Raw genomic sequence first — 21,391 nt, forward strand, 5'->3', positions numbered from 1 at the left:
CAGGGGGAACGGAGGTGAGGTGAGGTGAGGGGGAGGGAAGACAGGGGGTACGGAGGTGAGGGGAGGGAAGACAGGGGGTACGGAGATGAGGTGGGGGGAGGGAAGACAGGGGGTACGGAGGTGAGGTAAGGCGGAGGGAAGACAGGGGGTACGGAGGTGTGGGGGAGGGAGGACAGGGGGTACGGAGGTGAGGTGAGGGGGAGGGAGGACGGGGGGTACGGAGGTGAGGTGAGGGGGAGGGAGGACAGGGGGGTACGGAGGTGAGGGGGAGGGAGGACAAGGGGTGCATGTGTGTGTCTGTGTGCGTGCATGTACGAGTGAGTGTGTATCTGTGTGCGTGCGTGTACGAGTGAGTGTGTATCTGTGTGCGTGCGTGTACGAGTGAGTGTGTATCTGTGTGCGTGCGTGTACGAGTGAGTGTGTATCTGTGTGCGTGCGTGTACGAGTGAGTGTGTATCTGTGTGCGTGCGTGTACGAGTGAGTGTGTATCTGTGTGCGTGCGTGTACGAGTGAGTGTGTATCTGTGTGCGTGAGTGTGTCCATGTGTGCTACAAAACAGGAGCTGCCAGGGTGAACAGGCACAGCTGACTCTCTGAGAGGACTGATGTCTCCTAACAAACACAACATTTCCTTTTTGGTTCCATTTGTTTCTCTCTGCCAAAATACCACCCCTCTGACTCTCCTCTGGAGCCCAAGGATATTAAAATAGAAAGGATTCCATGGCTTCCTTACCTTCACCTCACACTTCTTATGGATACCCAGCTTGCACACTGAAAGACAGCAGAAAACACAGAGTTAGTTTAAGGTCACATGTTGTACCAGATACTATTCTATTCTCTCTGACCTGAGGACTTGGCTTTTTCAGACGCTGCTCTTGGAACTGTTCTGAATAACCAAACACACACACACACACACACACACACACACACACACACACACACACACACACACACGCGCGTGCACGCACGCACACGCACGCGCACGCGCACGCACACGCGCACACACACACACACACACACACACACACACACACACACACAGATATAAACACACTCCTGTGAGGCTGCAATAGCCTCAGATGACTGCCATATTGGGCGGGAAAAGGCCATCTCTTTACCTTGTTAGGAGAGCAGGGCTTTGATAGGAGAGATGGAGTTAAGAGGAGCTACAGGGGTCAGACCTGGCAACCTTCCCTGGGCTGTTAAACACCTCTGTGCTGCCCCCATGTGGCAGGATAAAGTCAACATCACAGTCCCACTATTCTGCCTATAAACTGCTTATAAACATGATCAATTAGTACATTGTATTATGTGCTACAATGTCATACACATGTCGGTTGTTGTTTAAGATTGTACAAGTATGATTGCAGGTCAGTATCTCTACTTGATACATAGTTGATGGTTAGTGAGTCGCTCTGGATAAGAGCGTCTGCTAAATGACTTAAATGTAAATGTAAATGTAGTGTATGTGCGTAAGGCTGCAAGCACGCGCGTGTGTCCTCTCTGAGCAGCGTGTGTGGGCAGGGGGTGACAGAGGCCATGTTGTGAAGTGATGTGGCCATGTGATGACCTCTGACCCCACACACCTGCTTCCTACCACCAGCTCAAGTGATCCCAATGTGGAGTGTGTGTGTGTGTGTGTGTGTGTGTGTGTGTGTGTGTGTGTGTGTGTGTGTGTGTGTGTGTGTGTGTGTGTGTGTGTGTGTGTGTGTGTGTGTGTGTGTGTGTGTGTGTGTGTGTGTGTGTGTGTGTGTGTGTTCCCCAGGTACTCATCACCAAGCCAGGATATAGTAATCTACTGCTGACAAGGCAATAGTGAAATCCTAAGGACTGCATTGCACATTGAGCCTGACAGTGTAAAGCAAACATACAGGCATATTATAGGAATATTAAACACACAGACTCTTTACGGCCAACAGATGGCGCTAATCATATTGAGACAATGGGCAGAAATGCTTTGCTATATTGCAGCAGTATATTTAATGGGGGTTTGACTGTTAATCAAGTTCTATTATATATGCAGAAAACATAAGCATTCATCCTTACTTGTCTCGTGTGTGTATGTATGTTTACGTGCGAGTGCATGTGTGCGCATGTCTCTCTGTCTCTGGCCACACGCCACCCTGCGTCAGTGGAGGATGGCTCCCATTGTGAGGGGCCATAGCAACACTTCCTGGCAACCACAGACGGCGACAGGAAGAGGCTGCAGAATGCTCCGAGGATCATGTGACTCTAGCCTTTTGTTTGGAAACACTGGTAGCTCTGACAGCTCAGAAGATCCAGAGGATGTTACCAGCAAAGATCATAATACACAATATTTGTTGCAGCATAATTTCCTAATTTCTCTCTTTCACTCTCTCTCGTTCTCTCTCTCTCATCCCCTCTCCCCCTCTCTACACCAACCAATCTCTCCCTCTTTCTTTCTCCCTCTCTTATCTGGGCTAATGCAGCAGCAGCAGCAGGCTAATTTTAACAGCAAAGCCTCTGCCAAAGCCCTCAAACTGAGCCCAGACCAGACTCCCCCCAGACTGCTTCTGGGCTTACTGGACGAAGGTTTGTCAACTGCTCTCTGTGTGAAGAGGTAGCTTTTCATAACAGAGAGAGAGAGAGAAACAGAGAGGGGAGGCTAGAGGGAGAGAGTGAAGGACGGGAGTCTAGAGGGATAGAGAGGGAAAGAGAGAAGGAGAGAGGATAGGGGGGAGAGAGGGAGAGAGTGAAAGACAGGAGTCTAGAGGGATAGAGGGAAAGAGAGAAGGAGGGAGGATAGAGGGGGAGAGAGAGAAACAGAGAGGGGAGGATAGAGAGAGCAAGAGGGAGAGAGAGAAGGAGGGGAGGCTAGAGGGAGAGAGAGGGAGAGATAGAAGGAGGGAGGATAGAGGGAGAGAGGGAGAGAGAGAAGGAGGGAGGATAGAGAGGGAGAGAGTGAAGGACGGGAGTCTAGAGGGATAGAGGGAAAGAGAGAAGGAGGGAGGATAGAGGGGGAGAGAGAGATAGCGGGAGAGGGAGAGAGAGAATGATGGGAGGATAGAGGGAGAGAGAGGGAAAGAGTGAAGGAGAGAGGATAGAGGGAGAGAGAAATTGACAAAAGGCTCGAAATTGGCTCGTGGTCAAAAACATGGAAGAGAGAGGGAGAGAGAGACAGAAGCTGTCCATTGTGCTGAATCGCGTCCCTGTGAAAATGAGAACTTTCCCATCCATCCACTCACCTTTACAGATGAGCCCATCCTTGGTGATGGCCTGTTGACATACATCACAGCTCTTGACTTTCTTGAAGGGCTTGAGCTTGAAATTGTGTGTGTGGACACTCTCCAACTCCTCAGGCTGAGGGGAGATAGAGAGAGGAAGAGGGTAGGGAGGAAAAGACCTGGATAAGATCAACAATTCATATTATGAAATAAGGAAGTGAATGGTGCCTTTATCGACAGCCTTCAGTGTTTCTGTAATGAATATAATCAATACACAGGCTTGTGTGTTTAAGGAAACAAAAGAGGAGATGGCGATTGCTACTGGTTGGACACACACACACACAGCTACACACTACATGACCCGCACAAACACAAACACACTCGTAGCGTGTGAAGCAGTGTGTGGGAGTGTCATAGTTAGTTGTAGCAGCAGTAGCAGCCCATATTCTCCAGCACAGGATGTTTCCTCTTTGAAGTTATCTTATTAAATGATTCATTCATGAGGAAGAGAGGAGGAACAGGCCTCACAGCAGCCACAGGGCCCTGAATCTCTAGAAACCAACCGTGTGTGTGTGTGTTTGTGTACGTGCATCCATGCGTGTGTGCGTACCTGTTTGTGTTTGTGTGTGTGTGTTTGTGTTTGTGTACGTGTGTGTATCCATGTGTGTGTGTGTGTGTGTGTGTGTGTGTGTGTGTGTGTGTGTGTGTGTGTGTGTGTGTGTGTGTGTGTGTGTGTGTGTGTGTGTGTGTGTGTGTGTGTGTGTGTGTGTGTGTGTGTGTGTGTGTGTGTGTGTGTGTGTGTGTGTGTGTGTGTGTGTGTGTGGATGTGTGTGTGTGTGTGTGTGTGTGTGTATCTGTGTGTGTGTGTTTGTGTGTGTGTGTGTGTATCTGTGTGTGTGTGGATGTGTGTGTGTGGGGGATATTTTTTCTATATTGGCCAAAAATGAAAACACGAAGCAGAACAAACTCTTTGGTTATTTAAAAACCTGCTGTATGGAAAACATTGTGCGCTGTCGCTAGAAAATAAATATGACTCTTGATGACAATATGATATTTGTTTCCAACATTAGCGTTGATTTTCTAAAGAAGTTAAATCCGCTTCGTGTTTCGTGCCCTTGCCCTTGCCCCACACACACACACACACACACACACACACACACACACACACACACACACACACACACACACACACACACACACACACACACACACACACACACACACACACACACACACACACACACACACACACACACACACACACACGTATCGTCCCGGCCCTAGCCTGGTTCTGATGAAAGACATAATAGCCTCACCGTCTGTGAGCTTTGAGTCTGGAGTAGCAGCCCCCCCCCCCTCTCTCTCTGTCTCTCTCCCATGTGCCACAGCCAATTTGTCTCTGAGCTTTTATAAAAGTGTGTTTCTCAGCGTTTTGCTCCTCTATCTCCCTACATCTTAATGGCTTTTGTCACCCAGTGACAAGCCTGCTAAGCTCCAAAGGGGGATGACGACTGACCTTGACTGCCGAGAGAGGAACGCTAACAGCTAGCTAGCTGCTACAAAACTAAAAGCTAGCCACTGAAAGCATAGGGCCGCAGACAGGGAAGCTAACGGCTAGCTAGCTGCTAGAAGGCTAAAAGCTGGCCACTGACTGCATAGAGCCGCAGAGAGGGAAGCTAACGGCTAGCTAGCTGCTACAAAGCTAACAGCTAGCCGCTAAGGGTGTGAATCATTGCTTAACTGTAATGCTAATAGACCAAGGTATTGGCTGAGACTAACTCTGGCAGTGACCATTGGCACTGTAGAACTGTGAGTCACATTAACACATAACCACAGTGACTCAAGTTGACTAATGTTGATTAAGGCAGCCCCCTGCACCTCTCGGATTCAGAGGAGTTGGGTTAAATGCGGAAGATACATTTCAGTTGAACGCATTCAGTTGACTAGGTGTCCCCCTTTCCCAGACAGACCTCTTCAGCCATGCAGTCTCCCCCTGCTCCATCCAGCTGAGGGTGGAGGTTTTATAGAAACGTGCAGGATTGGGTGGGTGGTGAGGACAAAGTTTGCTAAAGTGGATAGACCAGGTTTATTTGTCTGTTCCACAGACTACCTGGTCACCTTGGAGCTGAGTTCAGTTTATGTCTGTCAGTCTGTCTGAAACCATGTTTTGCTTGGTAAGTTGACCGGTGGGCTTTTCTGTCTATAACTATTTTGAGGACAATGTTTTAAAAGTAGACCTCTCCCTACTTTCCTTGTTCAGTACTTTTTGCAGATTTGACCCACCAGGGTAGGAGAACAAGGCTAGAAGCGAGGCAAAGCAACCTGTTCTGGAACCGCACATCTGGGGCTGTCTGGGATACTGGCAGCTGTCTGGGGCTGCCTGGGATACTGGCAGCTGCTCGCTGGCCATTAAGTCTTTAACAGCCATGGATCACCTCAGTGTGACTTTAAAGCCCTTATGTTAAAAAGGACCTGGCTGAAAACCGCTGGCTCCACCAATCACACACAACCAGCTGTGTCACAGCCAGGTGCCATGGCTACCTTGCTGCCACGGCAACTAGGGTCGGCGCGTCCCGTCAAGCCCTGAGATGATGGATGGGCCCACTGCATCAAACGCACATATAAACACACACAGGTACAAACACACACAGTGACACTCACACACAGGTACGAGCACACACACACTTCTACTGGCACACACATCAAGCGTCTTCATGACAGGAGTCCAAATGAGGGCTTGTACTGCTGCCAGAGAGCATCTGTGAGTTGTACCTTCAGAGAGAGAGGGGGGATGTGAAAAAGAGAGAGAGACAGGGGGGATGAGAAAATGGCCTGGCAGTAACCCTCTAGGCCCCTGACAGTTGGCAGCACCTGGTTCATGAGAAGAGAAGAGAGAGAAGAGAAAGGAGAGAAGAGAAAGAGGAGAGAGGAGAGAGAGGAACGGGAAGAGAAAGAGGAGAGAGGAAAGATAGGAATGAGAAGAGAAAGAGGAGAGAGGAGAGAGAGAAACGAGAAGAGAAAGAGGAGAAAGTCCTCCTGTGTGCTACCTATATCCCCCACTAGAATCCCCATATTTTAATGAAGACAGCTTCTCCATCCTGGAGGGCGAAATCAATCATTTCCAGGCCCAGGGACATGTACTAGTCTGTGGCGACCTAAATGCCAGAACCGGACAAGAACCTGACACCCTCAGCACACAGGGGGACAAACATCTGCCTGGAGGTGACAGCATCCCCTCCCACATATGCCCCCCTAGGCACAACTATGACAACATAACCAACAAAAACGGGTCACAACTCCTGCAGCTCTGTCGCACGCTGGGTATGTACATAGTCAACGGTAGGCTTCGAGGGGACTCCTATGGTAGGTACACCTATAGCTCATCTCTTGGCAGTAGTACTGTAGACTACTTTATCACTGACCTCAACCCAGAATCTCTCAGAGCGTTCACAGTCAGTCCCCTAACCCTATCAGACCACAGCAAAATCACAGTCTACTTAAACAGAGCAATACACAATCATGAGGCATCAAAGCCAAAGGAACTGAGTAACATTAAGAAATGCTATAGATGGAAGGAATGCAGTTTGGAAACCTACCAAAAAACAATTAGGCAACAACAAATTCAATCCCTTTTAGACAATTTCCTGGGTAAAACGTTCCACTGTAATAGTGAAGGTGTAAACCTGGCAGTAGAAAATCTTAACAGTATATTTGACCTCTCAGCTTCCCTATCAAATCTAAAAATCTCAAATAGAAAACCGAAGAAAATTAACAATAATGACAAATGATTTGATGAAGAATGCAAAAATCTAAGAAAGAAATTGAGAAACCTGTCCAACCAAAAACATAGAGACCCGGAAAACCTGAGTCTACGCCTTCACTATGGTGAATCACTAAAACAATACAGAAATACACTATGGAAAAAGAAGGAACAGCATGTCAGAAATCAGCTCAATGCAATTGAAGAATCCATAGACTCTAACCACTTCTGGGAAAATTGGAAAACACTAAACAAACAACAACACAAAGAATTATCTATCCAAAATGGAGATGTATGGGTAAACCACTTCTCCAATCTTTTTGGTTCTATAACAAAGAACAAAGAGCAAAAACATATACATGATCAGATGGAGATCTTAGAATCAACTATTAAAGACTACCAGAACCCACTGGATTCTCCAATTACATTGAATGAGTTACAGGACAAAATAAAAACCCTCCAACCCAAAAAGGCCTGTGGTGTCGATGGTATCCTCAATGAAATGATCAAATATACAGACAACAAATTCCAATTGGCTATACTAAAACTCTTTAACATCATACTTAGCTCTGGCATCTGCCCCAATATTTGGAACCAAGGACTGATCACCCCAATCCACAAAAGTGGAGACAAATTTGACCCCAATAACTACCGTGGAATATGTGTCAACAGTAACCTTGGGAAAATCCTCTGCATTATTATTAACAGCAGACTCGTACATTTCCTCAATGAAAACAATGTACAGAGCAAATGTCAAATTGGCTTTTTACCAAATTACCGTACAACAGACCATGTATTCACCCTGCACACCCTAATTGACAACCAAACAAACCAAAACAAAGGCAAAGTCTTCTCATGCTTTGTTGATTTCAAAAAGCCTTCGACTCAATCTGGCATGAGGGTCTGCTATACAAACTGATGGAAAGTGGTGTTGGGGGTAAAACATACGACATTATAAAATCCATGTACACAAACAACAAGTGTGTGGTTAAAATTGGCAAAAAACACACATTTCTTCACACAGGGTCGTGGGGTTAGACAGGGATGCAGCTTAAGCCCCACCCTCTTCAACATATATATCAACGAATTGGCGCGGGCACTAGAAAAGTCTGCAGCACCCGGCCTCCCCCTGCTAGAATCAGAAGTCAAATGTCTGCTGTTTGCTGATGATCTGGTGCTTCTGTCACCAACCAAGGAGGGCCTACAGCAGCACCTAGATCTTAGGCACAGATTCTGTCAGACCTGGGCCCTGACAGTAAATCTCAGTAAGACCAAAATAATGGTGTTCCAAAAAAGGTCCAGTCACCAGGACCACAAATACAAATTCCATCTAGACACTGTTGCCCTAGAGCACACAAAAAACTATACATACCTTGGCCTAAACATCAGCGCCACAGGTAACTTCCACAAAGCTGTGAACAATCTGAGAGACAAGGCAAGAAGGGCATTCTATGCCATCAAAAGAAACATAAATTTCAACATACCAATTAGGATTTGGCTAAAAATACTTGAATCAGTCATAGAGCCCATTGCCCTTTATGGTTGTGAGGTCTGGGGTCCGCTCACCAACCAAGACTTCACAAAATGGGACAAACACCAAATTGAGACTCTGCACGCAGAATTCTGCAAAAATATCCTCCGTGTACAACGTAAAACACCAAATAATGCATGCAGAGCAGAATTAGGCCGATACCCACTAATTATCAAAATCCAGAAAAGAGCCGTTAAATTCTACAACCACCTAAAAGGAAGCGATTCACAAACCTTCCATAACAAAGCCATCACCTACAGAGAGATGAACCTGGAGAAGAGTCCCCTAAGCAAGTTGGTCCTGGGGCTCTGTTCACAAACACAAACACACCCTACAGAGCCCCAGGACAACAGCACAATTAGACCCAACCAAATCATGAGAAAACAAAAAGATAATTACTTAACACATTGGAAAGAATTAACAAAAAAACAGAGCAAACTAGAATGCTATTTGGCCCTACACAGAGAGTACACAGCGGCAGAATACCTGACCACTGTGACTGACCCAAAATTAAGGAAAGCTTTGACTATGTACAGACTCAGTGAGCATAGCCTTGCTATTGAGAAAGGCCGCCGTAGGCAGACATGGCTCTCAAGAGAAGACAGGCTATGTGCTCACTGCCCACAAAATGAGGTGGAAACTGAGCTGCACTTTCTAACCTCCTGCCCAATGTATGACCATATTAGAGAGACATATTTCCCCCAGATTACACAGATCCACAAAGAATTCGAAAACAAATCCAATTTTGAAAAACTCCCATATCTTTTGAGTGAAATTCCACAGTGTGCCATCACAGCAGCAAGATTTGTGACCTGTTGCCACGAGAAAAGGGCAACCAGTGAAGAACAAACACCATTGTAAATACAACCCATATTTATGCTTATTCATTTTATCTTGTGTCCTTTAACTATTTGTACATTGTATATATATATATAATATGACATTTGTAATGTCTTTACTGTTTTTAAACTTCTGTATGTGTAATGTTTACTGTTCATTTTTGTTGTTTTTCACTTTATATATTCACTTTGTATGTTGTCTACCTCACTTGCTTTGGCAATGTTAACACATGTTTCCCATGCCAATAAAGCCCTTGAATTGAATTGAATTGAATTGAATTGAAAGAGGAGAGAGGAGATAGAGGAGAGAGGAACAAGAGGAGAGAGAGGAGAGAGGAGGAGGAAGGGGAGAGAAGTGAGAGAGGAGAGAGAGGGACAAGATGAAAGAGAGGAGAGAGGAGAGCGATGAGCAAGAGAGGAGAGAGATGAGAGAGAAGAGAAGAGAGAGGAAATATAGGAGAGAGGAAATAGAGAGAGAGGAAATAGAGGAGAGAGAGGAGAGAGAGAATAGAGGAGAGAGGAAATAGAGGAGAGAGAGATGAGAGGAGAGAGAGGAAAAGAGCCACGCACAATGTACAGTAGACACACTAGGCACATCAAGACACGGACACTGTAGTGTTCAACTCTGGAGAGAGTACACTGATCTCTCTGCCACATACGTACTCTAGCAGTATCAAAACAAGTATCACATTGATGGCCGTCAATGTAAATAACACCACACAACATAACACAACACAACATAAAACAACACAACACAACGTAACATAATATAACGAAACACAACATATCACAATGCTAACAGCGTTTATGAAGTGAAATAGATGCATGTCCCTGGTGGTATTGATGACCTAGTCTCTGTGGATGGATGTCACAACACAAGCCCCACATCACAGCGGAGGAGCTGACATAATAAGATGAGAGAGAGAGAGAGAGAGAGAGAGAGAGAGAGAGAGAGAGAGAGAGAGAGAGAGAGAGAGAGAGAGAGAGAGAGAGAGAGAGAGAGAGAGAGAGAGAGAGAGAGAGAGAGAGAGAGAGAGAGAGAGATGGGAGAAGGATAGAAGGATGGGAGCACTGAGAGACAGACAGGGTGGAAAGTGGTAGGAGAGGGATAGATCTCCCATTCCTCATACCCTCCTCTCCTTCGCTTCATTTGGCCTGGATGTACTCTCTCTCCCATCCCTCCCTCCTCTCTCTCTCCCATCCCTCCCTCCCTCCTCTCTCTCTCTCTCTCCCATCTCTCCCATCCCTCCCTCCCTCATCTCTATCTCTCTTTCCCTCCTCTCTTTCTCTCCTCCATCCCCCTCTCACCCTCTCTCTCTCTCTCCTCCATCCCCCTCCCACCCACCCACCCTCTCTCTCTCTCTCTCTCTCCTCCATCCCCTCCCACCCTCTCTCTCTCTCTGTGTGTTCTCAGTGCCAGTGCCCTCCCTCCCTCCTCTCTCTCTCTCTCTCTCTCTCTCTCTCTCTCTCTCTCTCTCTCCCCCCATCCCTCCCTCCTCTCTCTCTCTCTCTCCCATCCCTCCCTCCCTCCTCTCTCCTCTCCCTCCTCTCTCTCTCTCCCATCCCTCCCTCCCTCCTCTCTCTCTCTCTCTCCCATCTCTCCCATCCCTCCCTCCCTCATCCCATCCCTCCACTCCCATCCCTCCCATCCCTCCCATCTCTCCCATCCCTCCCTCCCTCCCTCCTCTCTCTCTCTCTCTCTCTCTCCCATCTCTCCCATCCCTCCCTCCCTCAGAGAGAGAGAGAGAGAGAGAGAGAGAGAGAGAGAGAGAGAGAGAGAGAGAGAGAGAGAGAGAGAGAGAGAGAGAGAGAGAGTGTGTGTATGAGTGTGTGTATGAGTGTGTGTGTTTGCTTAGACAGCAGGTCCAGTAAATCACAACCCATGTTCTTCTTCCCCAGTTGCACTTAGCTAATGAAAAGTATCACTGCGGTTCTGCGACCGTGACCCCACTTAGAGCCAGAATGGAGGAGAGGAGGGAGGGAGCCACTCTGAAAGGCACTGCTCTGTCCTTCTCCACTGGGAGAGGAGGAACAGGCATGGGGCCAGCACGCACGCACGCGCACACACTCACACACACACATACACACACACTAATGTCAGTGTCAGCTATTAGGCAGGCCTACATGCCAGAAAAAGAAGCCAGAAAAAGAAGACAGGCCTCTTTAGTTCATCACAAACATACTGCTGTCTAAGCGAACACACACACACACAAGCAAGTACACACACAGGCACGGAGGCACATGTATACACACACACACACACACACACACACACACACACACACACACACACACACACACACACACACACACACACACACACACACACACACACACACACACACACACACACACACACACACACACACACACACACACACACACGCAAACACGTATACACGCACACAGACAAATGCACACACTGTGGTTGAAATCGTAAAGGTGTTAACAGTTCATAAAACACATTGAGACCACAGAAAGCCTCCCTCAGCCCTGTTTATGGAGTAAGAGTCTCTAATGGCCCATCACTGGGAAGCATTCAGTAAAGAGAGAGAGAGAAGAGGTCCTTCTAAAGACACATTCCAGCTCCAACTCCCAGTATGGATGAGGGTCAGAGGGGGACACAGGGGTGAGGTTTGAGGGGAGTATGGGTGTGGGTGTGGGTCAGAGGGGGACACAGGGGTGAGGTTTGGGAGGAGTATGGGTATGGGTCAGAGGGGGACACAGGGGTGAGGTTTGGGGAGAGTATGGGTGTGGGTCAGAGGGGGATACAGGGGTGAGGATTGGGGGAGTATGGGTGAGAGTCAGAGGGGGACACAGGGGTGAGGTTTGGGAGGAATATGGGTGTGGGTCAGAGGGGCATACAGGGGTGAGGGTTGGGAGGAGTATGGGTGAGGGTCATAGGGGGATACGGGGTGAGGGTTGGGAGGAGTATGGGTGAGGGTCATAGGGGGATACGGGGTGAGGGTTGGGAGGAGTATGGGTGAGGGTCATAGGGGGATACGGGGTGAGGGTTGGGAGGAGTATGGGTGAGGGTCATAGGGGGATACAGGGGTGAGGTTTCGGGGGATAGTAGAACTATAAAGGGAAGAAGATGGTTCAAGTTTGGGAGAGGAAGAAAGGAAGTCAGTCCAGGGGACCACACTCCATTTCCTCTCTTCCCGGGGATAGGAATGAAACCCTTCCCTCTCTCTCTCTCTCTCTCTCTCTCTCTCTCTCTCTCTCTCTCTCTCTCTCTCTCTCTCTCTCTCTCTCTGTCACTCTCTCTCTCTCCCTCTCTCTCTCTCTCTCACACTCTCCCTCTCTCTCTCTCTCTCTCTCTCTCTCTCTCTCTCTCTCTCTCTCTCTCTCTCTCTCTCTCTCTCTCTCTCTCTCTCTCTCTCCTCTCTCCTCTCCCTCTCCCTCTCCCTCTCCCTCTCCCTCTCCCTCTCCCTCTCCCTCTCCCTCTCCCTCCCTCCACATGAGAAGATGCCTGCTTTTCATTTGACATGGAAATGCACCTAAGGTATTCAACTCACTGAGCATCGAGCGTCCCAGTCTTCAGTCGTGACTGGTCAAAGGTCAAACTGTTGTGGGACAACGAGAGTATTAGAGATTGGATAGATCTGTTCAAACTATAACGGGTTAAACGGATCTTTCACCACCTACAAAGTACGGACTTCACCCTTGGCTGAGAGGTCAGGGAAGTGGGGAGATCAATGGCCTTGTCTGCGTCCAAAATGGCTCCCTATTCCCTATGTAGTGCACTACTTTTGAGCAGAGCCTTTGGTCAAAAGTAGTGCACTACATAGGGAATATGGTTGAATGGTGGGAACCCGGTTGCCAAGATTTATCAGGGTTTACCGCCCAAAACCACTCCCTTTTCCCAGGATAAATAACTATAAGAAACTAGTAAATTTGAATAAATGATTTCTATGAAGAGAGCAAGGCGTGAAATGGAACTGTTAAATGATGTGCGATACCTTTTTATTTGTGCATTTTTATTGTTCCAAATGTCCCAACTGAATTTGGTAAAAGGGCGTTTATGTACTCTGCGCCATCGTCTTGGAACACCTCACAAAATACTTTTAATGTCACGACTTCCGCCGAGGTTGGCTCTCCTGCCCGTTCGGGCTGTGCTCGGCGGTCGTCGTCACCGTCCTATTAGCCACTACCGATCCCTTTTCGGTTATCTGTTGGTTTTGTCTGATTGTTTTCACCTGTGTGTTAGTTCATTAGTATCTGTATATAATGTAGGTTGTCCCGCCCTTGTTTTGTGCGGGATTGTTTCTTTTTGTCATTTCGTTTCGGCTGTCGGTGTTTTTGTGTTTTATTTCTCCGGTTTGTCTGTTATTTCCTGTTTTGGATATTTTTCACCCTGTTTGTATTTTGGGTTGTCCGTGTTTATTGTTGTTCACCGGAGAATAAACCTCTATTCACTATTTGCTCTCTGCGCCTGATTCCACCCACCTTGACTAGTCGTGACAGAATCCCGCACCACCCATGGAATCAGCAGGAGCAGCAGCGTCTCCTCTCCCATCGATGGAAGAGAGGGTCCCACATCATACCAGCGTGATTCACCGGATTGGTTCTGCTATGGACCAAATGATGGAGAGAATGGATCGATGGGAGAGGAGTGGCCTCCCCACCTCATCTCTAGCAACCCCTTCTCCAGCACCTCCTGTTTCTGCGACCACATCTGGCTCTGGGGCTCTTCGGCTGACACTCCCACGGGAGTTTGATGGATCGGCGGCTGGGTGCCAGGGTTTCCTCCTTCAACTGGAATTATACCTGGCTACCGTGCGTCCTGCTCCCTCTGGAGAGGAGAGCGTGCTCACCCTCATCTCCTGCTTGATTGGGCGAGCCCTCGAGTGGGTCAACGCAGTGTGGAATGGTCCGGACTCGGCTAAGGATAATTACCCAGAGTTCACTCGCCGATTCTGAGCTGTTTTTGACCATCCACCCGAGGGTCGGGCGGCGGGTGAACGGCTGTTTCACCTGCGTCAGGAGACGAGGAGCGTACAGGATTTTGCCCTAGAGTTTAGGACGTTGGCAGCAGGAGCAGGATGGAACGACAGGACCTTGATTGATCATTTTAGATGTAGTCTCAGGGAGGACGTCCGCAGGGGAGCTGGCATGTCGGGACACCACATATTCACTGGATGGACTTATCGATCTGGCTATCCGTCTCGACAACCTGCTGGCTGCTCGCGGGCGTTCGGATCAGGTCCTGTCGTTTCCAATTCCCAGCCCCCCTGATCCTATCCCTATGGAATTAGGAGATACGGCTTCGAGGGGGACCGGAGGAGGAGTGTCCTCCTGCACCAGTTGTGGTCGACGAGGGCACACGTCCGACCGGTGCTGGAGGAACTCTTCTAGGAGTCGGGAGGACAGGCAGAACACTGCTCGATCACCCCAGGTGAGTAAGCACCAAACTCATTCAGAGCTTCCTGTCGGTCATGTGTTTGTATTGATTTCTTTCCCTGGGTTTTCCCCCTCTCTACAGCATAAAGCGCTAGTCGATTCAGGCGCAGCTGGGAATTTTATGGATTGTGGGCTTGCATTAAGGCTAGGGATTCCCCTGGTGTTGTTAGATCAACCTTTCCCGTGCACTCCTTAGATAGCCGACCATTAGGGTCAGGAGTAATTAGGGAGGCTACGGTGCCGCTGGACATGGTAACGCAGGGTGATCATAAGGAGCAGATTAGCCTGTTCCTTATAGATTCACCTGTGTTTCCAGTGGTGTTGGGGGTTCCCTGGTTAGCTCAACACAGCCCGGTGATTTTCTGGCGACAGGGGGCTCTTAAGGGGTGGTCAGAGGAGTGTTCAGGTAGGTGTATAGGAGTTGCCGTTGGTGCGACTACGGTGGAGAGTCCAGACCAAGTTTCCACCGTGCGCATTCCCTCTGAATATGCAGATTTGGCTATCGCCTTCAGTAAAGGGAGGGCGACCAAATTACCACCTCATCGTCGAGAGGACTGCGCGATAAACCTTCTGGAAAACGCTGCACTTCCTAGGAGTCACGTTTATCCATTGTCCCAGGAGGAGACAGTTGCGATGGAAACATATGTTTCCGAATCGCTGGGACAGGGGTACATTCAGCCCTCCATATCACCCGTCTCCTCAAGACTTCTTTTTGTGAAGAAGAAGGATGGAGGTCTGCGTCCGTGTATTGATTATAGAGGTCTAAATTCCATTACAGTGGGGTTTAGTTACCCACTACCTCTCATCGATACGGCAATGGAATCATTTCACGGGGCGCAATTCTTCACAAAACTGGACCTGAGGAGCGCGTATAATCTGGTACGTATCCGGGGAGGAGATGAGTGGAAAACCGCATTTAGTACTACTTCTGGTCATTATGAGTACCGCGTCATGCCATACGGTTTGAAGATTGCTCCAGCCGTTTTCCAATCCTTCATAGATGAGATTCTCCGAGACCTGCTCGGTCAGGGAGTGGTAGTGTACATTGATGACATCTTGATCTATTCTGCCACACGCGCGGAGCATGTGTCTCTGGTGCGTAAGGTACTTGGGCGACTACTGGAGCATGACCTGTATTGCAAGGCGGAGAAATGTGAGTTTTTCAAACAGTCTGTTTCCTTCCTGGGGTATCGTATTTCCACCTCCGGGGTGGTAATGGAGGATGATCGCGTTACAGCCGTGCGTTACGGCCGACTCCGACCACGGTGAAAGAAGTGCAGCGGTTTTTAGGGTTTGCCAATTACTACCGGAGGTTTATCCGGGGTTTTGGTCAGGTGGCTGCTCCCATCACCTCACTGCTGATGGGAGGACCGGTGCGCTTGCGCTGGTCAGCAGAGGCGGGCAGGGCTTTCAGTCGTCTGAAGGAGCTGTTCACCAATGCGCCCATGTTGGCGCATCCGGATCCCTCTTTAGCGTTCATAGTGGAGGTGGATGCGTCCGAGGCTGGGGTTGGAGCCGTGCTGTCCCAATGCTCGGGCGTGCCATCCAAACTCCGCCCCTGTGCTTTCTTTTCGAGCAAACTCAGCTCAGCGGAGCGAAACTATGATGTGGGGGACCGGGAGTTGTAGTCAAGGCTCTGAAGATGTGGAGACATTGGCTTGAGGGGGCTAAATACCCTTTTCTCATCATGGACTGACCATCGTAATCTCGTGTACATCCGGGAAGCTAAGAGACTAAATCCACATCAGGCTAGATTGGCCATGTTTTTTACTAGGTTCCAGTTTACCCTCACATATCGGCCAGGCTCCCAAAACACCAAAGCTGACGCACTGTCTCACCTCTATGATACAGAGGAACGGTCAGTAGAGCCAACTCCCATCATTCCACCGTCATGTCTTGTGGCACCGGTGGTATGGGAGGTAGATGCTGAGATAGAGAGGGCCTCACGGTCAGAGCCGGCTCCTCCTAACTGTCCAGTAGGGACCAAGTACGTGCCGAGGGTGGTCCGGGACAAGCTGATTAGGTGGGCTCATACTCTTCCCTCCTTGGGACATCCTGGTATCAAGAGGACAGTGCAGAGTCTGAGAGGGAAATACTGGTGGCCCACACTGGCTAAAGACGTGAGATTTTATGTCTCCTCCTGCTCAGTGTGTGCTCAGAGCAAGGCTCCTCGGCACCTACCTAGAGGGAAATTACAACCCCTCCCCGTTCCACAACGGCCGTGGACACATTTATCGGTGGATTTTCTTACCGACCTTCCCCCGTCCCAGGCAAGTACTATGATCCTGGTCGTTGTGGATCGGTTTTCTAAGTCCTGTCGTCTTATTCCGTTGCCCGGTCTTCCTACGGCCCTGCAGACTGCTGAGGCTTTGTTTACCCATGTCTTCCGGCACTATGGGGTGCCTGAGGACATCGTCTCTGATCGGGGTCCCCAATTCACGTCCAGAGTGTGGAGGGCGTTTATGGAGAGACTGTGGGTCTCGGTTAGCTTAACCTCAGATTTTCACCCTGAGAGTAATGGGCAGGTGGAGCGCGTTAACCAGGATGTGGGCAGGTTTCTGCGGTCCTACTGTCGGGACCGGCCTGGTGAGTGGGCAAGGTATGTTCCATGGGCCGAACTAGCCCAGAACTCCTTACGCCACTCCTCTACTAACTTGTCTCCTTTTGAGTGTGTGTTAGGTTACCAGCCGGTCCTGGCTCCATGGCATCAGAGTCAGACCGAGGCTCATGCGGTGGAGGAATGGGTACAGCGCTCCAAGGACACCTGGAAAGCCGTTCAGGACTCATTACGGTTAGCGGGAGAACGGCAGAAGAGGAGCGCTGACCAGCACCGCAGTGAGACCCCCGTGTTTGCACCGGGGGACAGGGTCTGGCTCTCGACCCGAAACCTGTCCCTCCGCCTGCCCTGTCGGAAGCTGGGGCCGCAGTGTGTGGGGCCGTTCAAAGTCCTGAGGAGAATAAACGAGGTGTGTTATAGGTTACAACTTCCTAGGTATTACCGTATTAACCCCTCGTTTCATGTCTCTCTCCTCAGGCCGGTGGTGGCTGGTCCCCTGCAAGAAGGTGAGGTGTCTGAGGTCCCTCCGCCCCCTCTGGACATCGATGGGCCCCCGGCGTATACAGTTCGAGGCATTCTGGATTCTAGACGCCGGGTGGGGGGCCTACAGTACCTCGTGGACTGGGAGGGATACGGTCCGGAGGAGAGATGCTGGGTTCCGGTGAGGGACATTTTGGACCCTGCTCTCCTGATAGAATTCCACCGCCTCCACCCGGATCGCCCAGCACCTCGTCCTCCGGGTCGTCCTCGAGGACGGTGGCGGCGCTGCGGGAGCCGCGCGTCAGGGGGGGTACTGTCACGACTTCCGCCGAGGTTGGCTCTCCTGCCCATTCAGGCTGTGCTCGGCGGACGTCGTCACCGTCCTATTAGCCACTACCGATCCCTTTTCGGTTATCTGTTGGTTTTGTCTGATTGTTTTCACCTGTGTGTTAGTTCATTAGTATCTGTATATAATGTAGGTTGTCCCGCCCTTGTTTTGTGCGGGATTGTTTGTTTTTGTCATTTCGTTTCGGCTGTCGTGTTTTTGTGTTTTATTTCTCCGGTTTGTCTGTTATTTCCTGTTTTGGATATTTTTCACCCTGTTTGTATTTTGGGTTGTCCGTGTTTATTGTTGTTCACCGGAGAATAAACCTCTATTCACTATTTGCTCTCTGCGCCTGATTCCACCCACCTTGACTAGTCGTGACATTTAAACTGGAAGAACTTGTCCCGATTGGTGTTTTTAAATCACTGATGAAGGATTTTCCGGCTGATTCCCTGACCTGTCAATGTTTTTAATTTGCTGTTTTATACTCTTGTGAATTCAATGGTTTTTACTGGATTACTTGTAGTTTTTCTTGTCTGTCTGTAATTGTTTTGTAATGACTTGGTGCTGCCTATCTTGGCCAGGGCGCTCTTGAAAAAGAGATTTTAATCTCGATGAGCCCTTCCTGGTTAAATAAAGGTTAAATAATAAATAAGTAAACATGTCTAAATCGGGCTTCTCTACAGCCTCTGCATGATGAATCAATGCTCAGGGTGGGGACAGACAGCCCATCTCAGTATGGAGCGCAATTCACAATGCATGGAGACCTACTGTATCATCTCATCATGGGAACTGTTTTTCTAGAGACGGGTACACCTACACATTCTGCAGCAGAGCCTATGCTACAGTAATATAAGGACTGAATGGGAACCTACACATGCTGCAGCAGAGCCTATGCTACAGTAATATAAGGACTGAATGGGAACCTACACATGCTGCAGCAGAGCCTATGCTACAGTAATATAAGGACTGAATGGGAACCTACACATGCCTCAGCAGAGCCTATGCTACAGTAATATAAGGACTGAATGGGAACCTACACATGCTGCAGCAGAGCCTATGCTACAGTAATATAAGGACTGAATGGGAACCTACACATGCCTCAGCAGAGCCTATGCTACAGTAATATAAGGACTGAATGGGAACCTACACATGCCTCAGCAGAGCCTATGCTACAGTAATATAAGGACTGAATGGAAACCTACACATGCCTCAGCAGAGCCTATGCTACAGTAATATAAGGACTGAATGGGAACCTACACATGCTGCAGCAGAGCCTATGCTACAGTAATATAAGGACTGAATGGGAACCTACACATGCCTCAGCAGAGCCTATGCTACAGTAATATAAGGACTGAATGGGAACCTACACATGCCTCAGCGGAGCCTATGCTACAGTAATATAAGGACTGAATGGGAACCTACACATGCTGCAGCAGAGCCTATGCTACAGTAATATAAGGACTGAATGGGAACCTACACATGCCTCAGCAGAGCCTATGCTACAGTAATATAAGGACTGAATGGGAACCTACACATGCCTCAGCAGAGCCTATGCTACAGTAATATAAGGACTGAATGGGAACCTACACATGCTGCAGCAGAGCCTATGCTACAGTAATATAAGGACTGAATGGGAACCTACACATGCTGCAGCAGAGCCTATGCTACAGTAATATAAGGACTGAATGGGAACCTACACATGCCTCAGCAGAGCCTATGCTACAGTAATATAAGGACTGAATGGGAACCTACACATGCCTCAGCAGAGCCTATGCTACAGTAATATAAGGACTGAATGGGAACCTACACATGCTGCAGCAGAGCCTATGCTACAGTAATATAAGGACTGAATGGGAACCTACACATGCCTCAGCAGAGCCTATGCTACAGTAATATAAGGACTGAATGGGAACCTACACATGCTGCAGCAGAGCCTATGCTACAGTAATATAAGGACTGAATGGGAACCTACACATGCCTCAGCAGAGCCTATGCTACAGTAATATAAGGACTGAATGGGAACCTACACATGCTGCAGCAGAGCCTATGCTACAGTAATATAAGGACTGAATGGGAACCTACACATGCCTCAGCAGAGCCTATGCTACAGTAATATAAGGACTGAATGGGAACCTACACATGCTGCAGCAGAGCCTATGCTACAGTAATATAAGGACTGAATGGGAACCTACACATGCTGCAGCAGAGCCTATGCTACAGTAATATAAGGACTGAATGGGAACCTACACATGCCTCAGCAGAGCCTATGCTACAGTAATATAAGGACTGAATGGGAACCTACACATGCCTCAGCAGAGCCTATGCTACAGTAATATAAGGACTGAATGGGAACCTACACATGCCTCAGCAGAGCCTATGCTACAGTAATATAAGGACTGAATGGGAACCTACACATGCTGCAGCAGAGCCTATGCTACAGTAATATAAGGACTGAATGGGAACCTACACATGCCTCAGCAGAGCCTATGCTACAGTAATATAAGGACTGAATGGGAACCTACACATGCTGCAGCAGAGCCTATGCTACAGTAATATAAGGACTGAATGGGAACCTACACATGCCTCAGCAGAGCCTATGCTACAGTAATATAAGGACTGAATGGGAACCTACACATGCTGCAGCAGAGCCTATGCTACAGTAATATAAGGACTGAATGGGAACCTACACATGCTGCAGCAGAGCCTATGCTACAGTAATATAAGGACTGAATGGGAACCTACACATGCCTCAGCAGAGCCTATGCTACAGTAATATAAGGACTGAATGGGAACCTACACATGCCTCAGCAGAGCCTATGCTACAGTAATATAAGGACTGAATGGGAACCTACACATGCTGCAGCGGAGCCTATGCTACAGTAATATAAGGACTGAATGGGAACCTACACATGCTGCAGCAGAGCCTATGCTACAGTAATATAAGGACTGAATGGGAACCTACACATGCTGCAGCAGAGCCTATGCTACAGTAATATAAGGACTGAATGGGAACCTACACATGCTGCAGAGCCTATGCTACAGTAGTATAAGGACTGAATGCGTGTCTAATTTACCCATCTCCATCGGACTTTCAGGGTCACCTTGTTTTTTCATTGTAAAGATCTATATTTTTTCATTGGAGCATCGGAGTTTTAAAACAGCCTGTCACTCGAATGTCGTTGCTTTTAATCAGTACGCGCGAGAGCACTCTGTCTTTCTCTCTCTCTCTGCATCAACTTGAACATTCAAATTGCATCCAAAATAGATCACCCTGTTCTAGATTGATATATATTGATGTCCCAGCCTACC

The 21,391-nt window shown here is 48.5% G+C and overlaps 1 protein-coding gene across 13 annotated transcripts in view; it reads right to left on the reverse strand.

Annotated features, from left to right (window-relative positions):
* LOC124011440 (tensin-like) overlaps positions 1–21,391 on the reverse strand; it is a 335,052-nt gene that overhangs the window by 148,141 nt on the left and 165,520 nt on the right. For all 13 annotated transcript variants that reach the window (XM_046324825.1, XM_046324821.1, XM_046324823.1 and 10 more), the window contains exons 2-3: positions 3,206–3,320; positions 733–770 (exon numbers count right to left, since the gene is read on the reverse strand). In XM_046324825.1, coding sequence (XP_046180781.1) covers positions 733–770; positions 3,206–3,320 — 153 coding nt within the window. The remainder of the gene's footprint in view (positions 1–732; positions 771–3,205; positions 3,321–21,391) is intronic.

This window comes from Oncorhynchus gorbuscha, linkage group LG23 (genome assembly GCF_021184085.1).
Source record: "Oncorhynchus gorbuscha isolate QuinsamMale2020 ecotype Even-year linkage group LG23, OgorEven_v1.0, whole genome shotgun sequence".
NCBI lineage: Eukaryota > Metazoa > Chordata > Actinopteri > Salmoniformes > Salmonidae > Oncorhynchus > Oncorhynchus gorbuscha.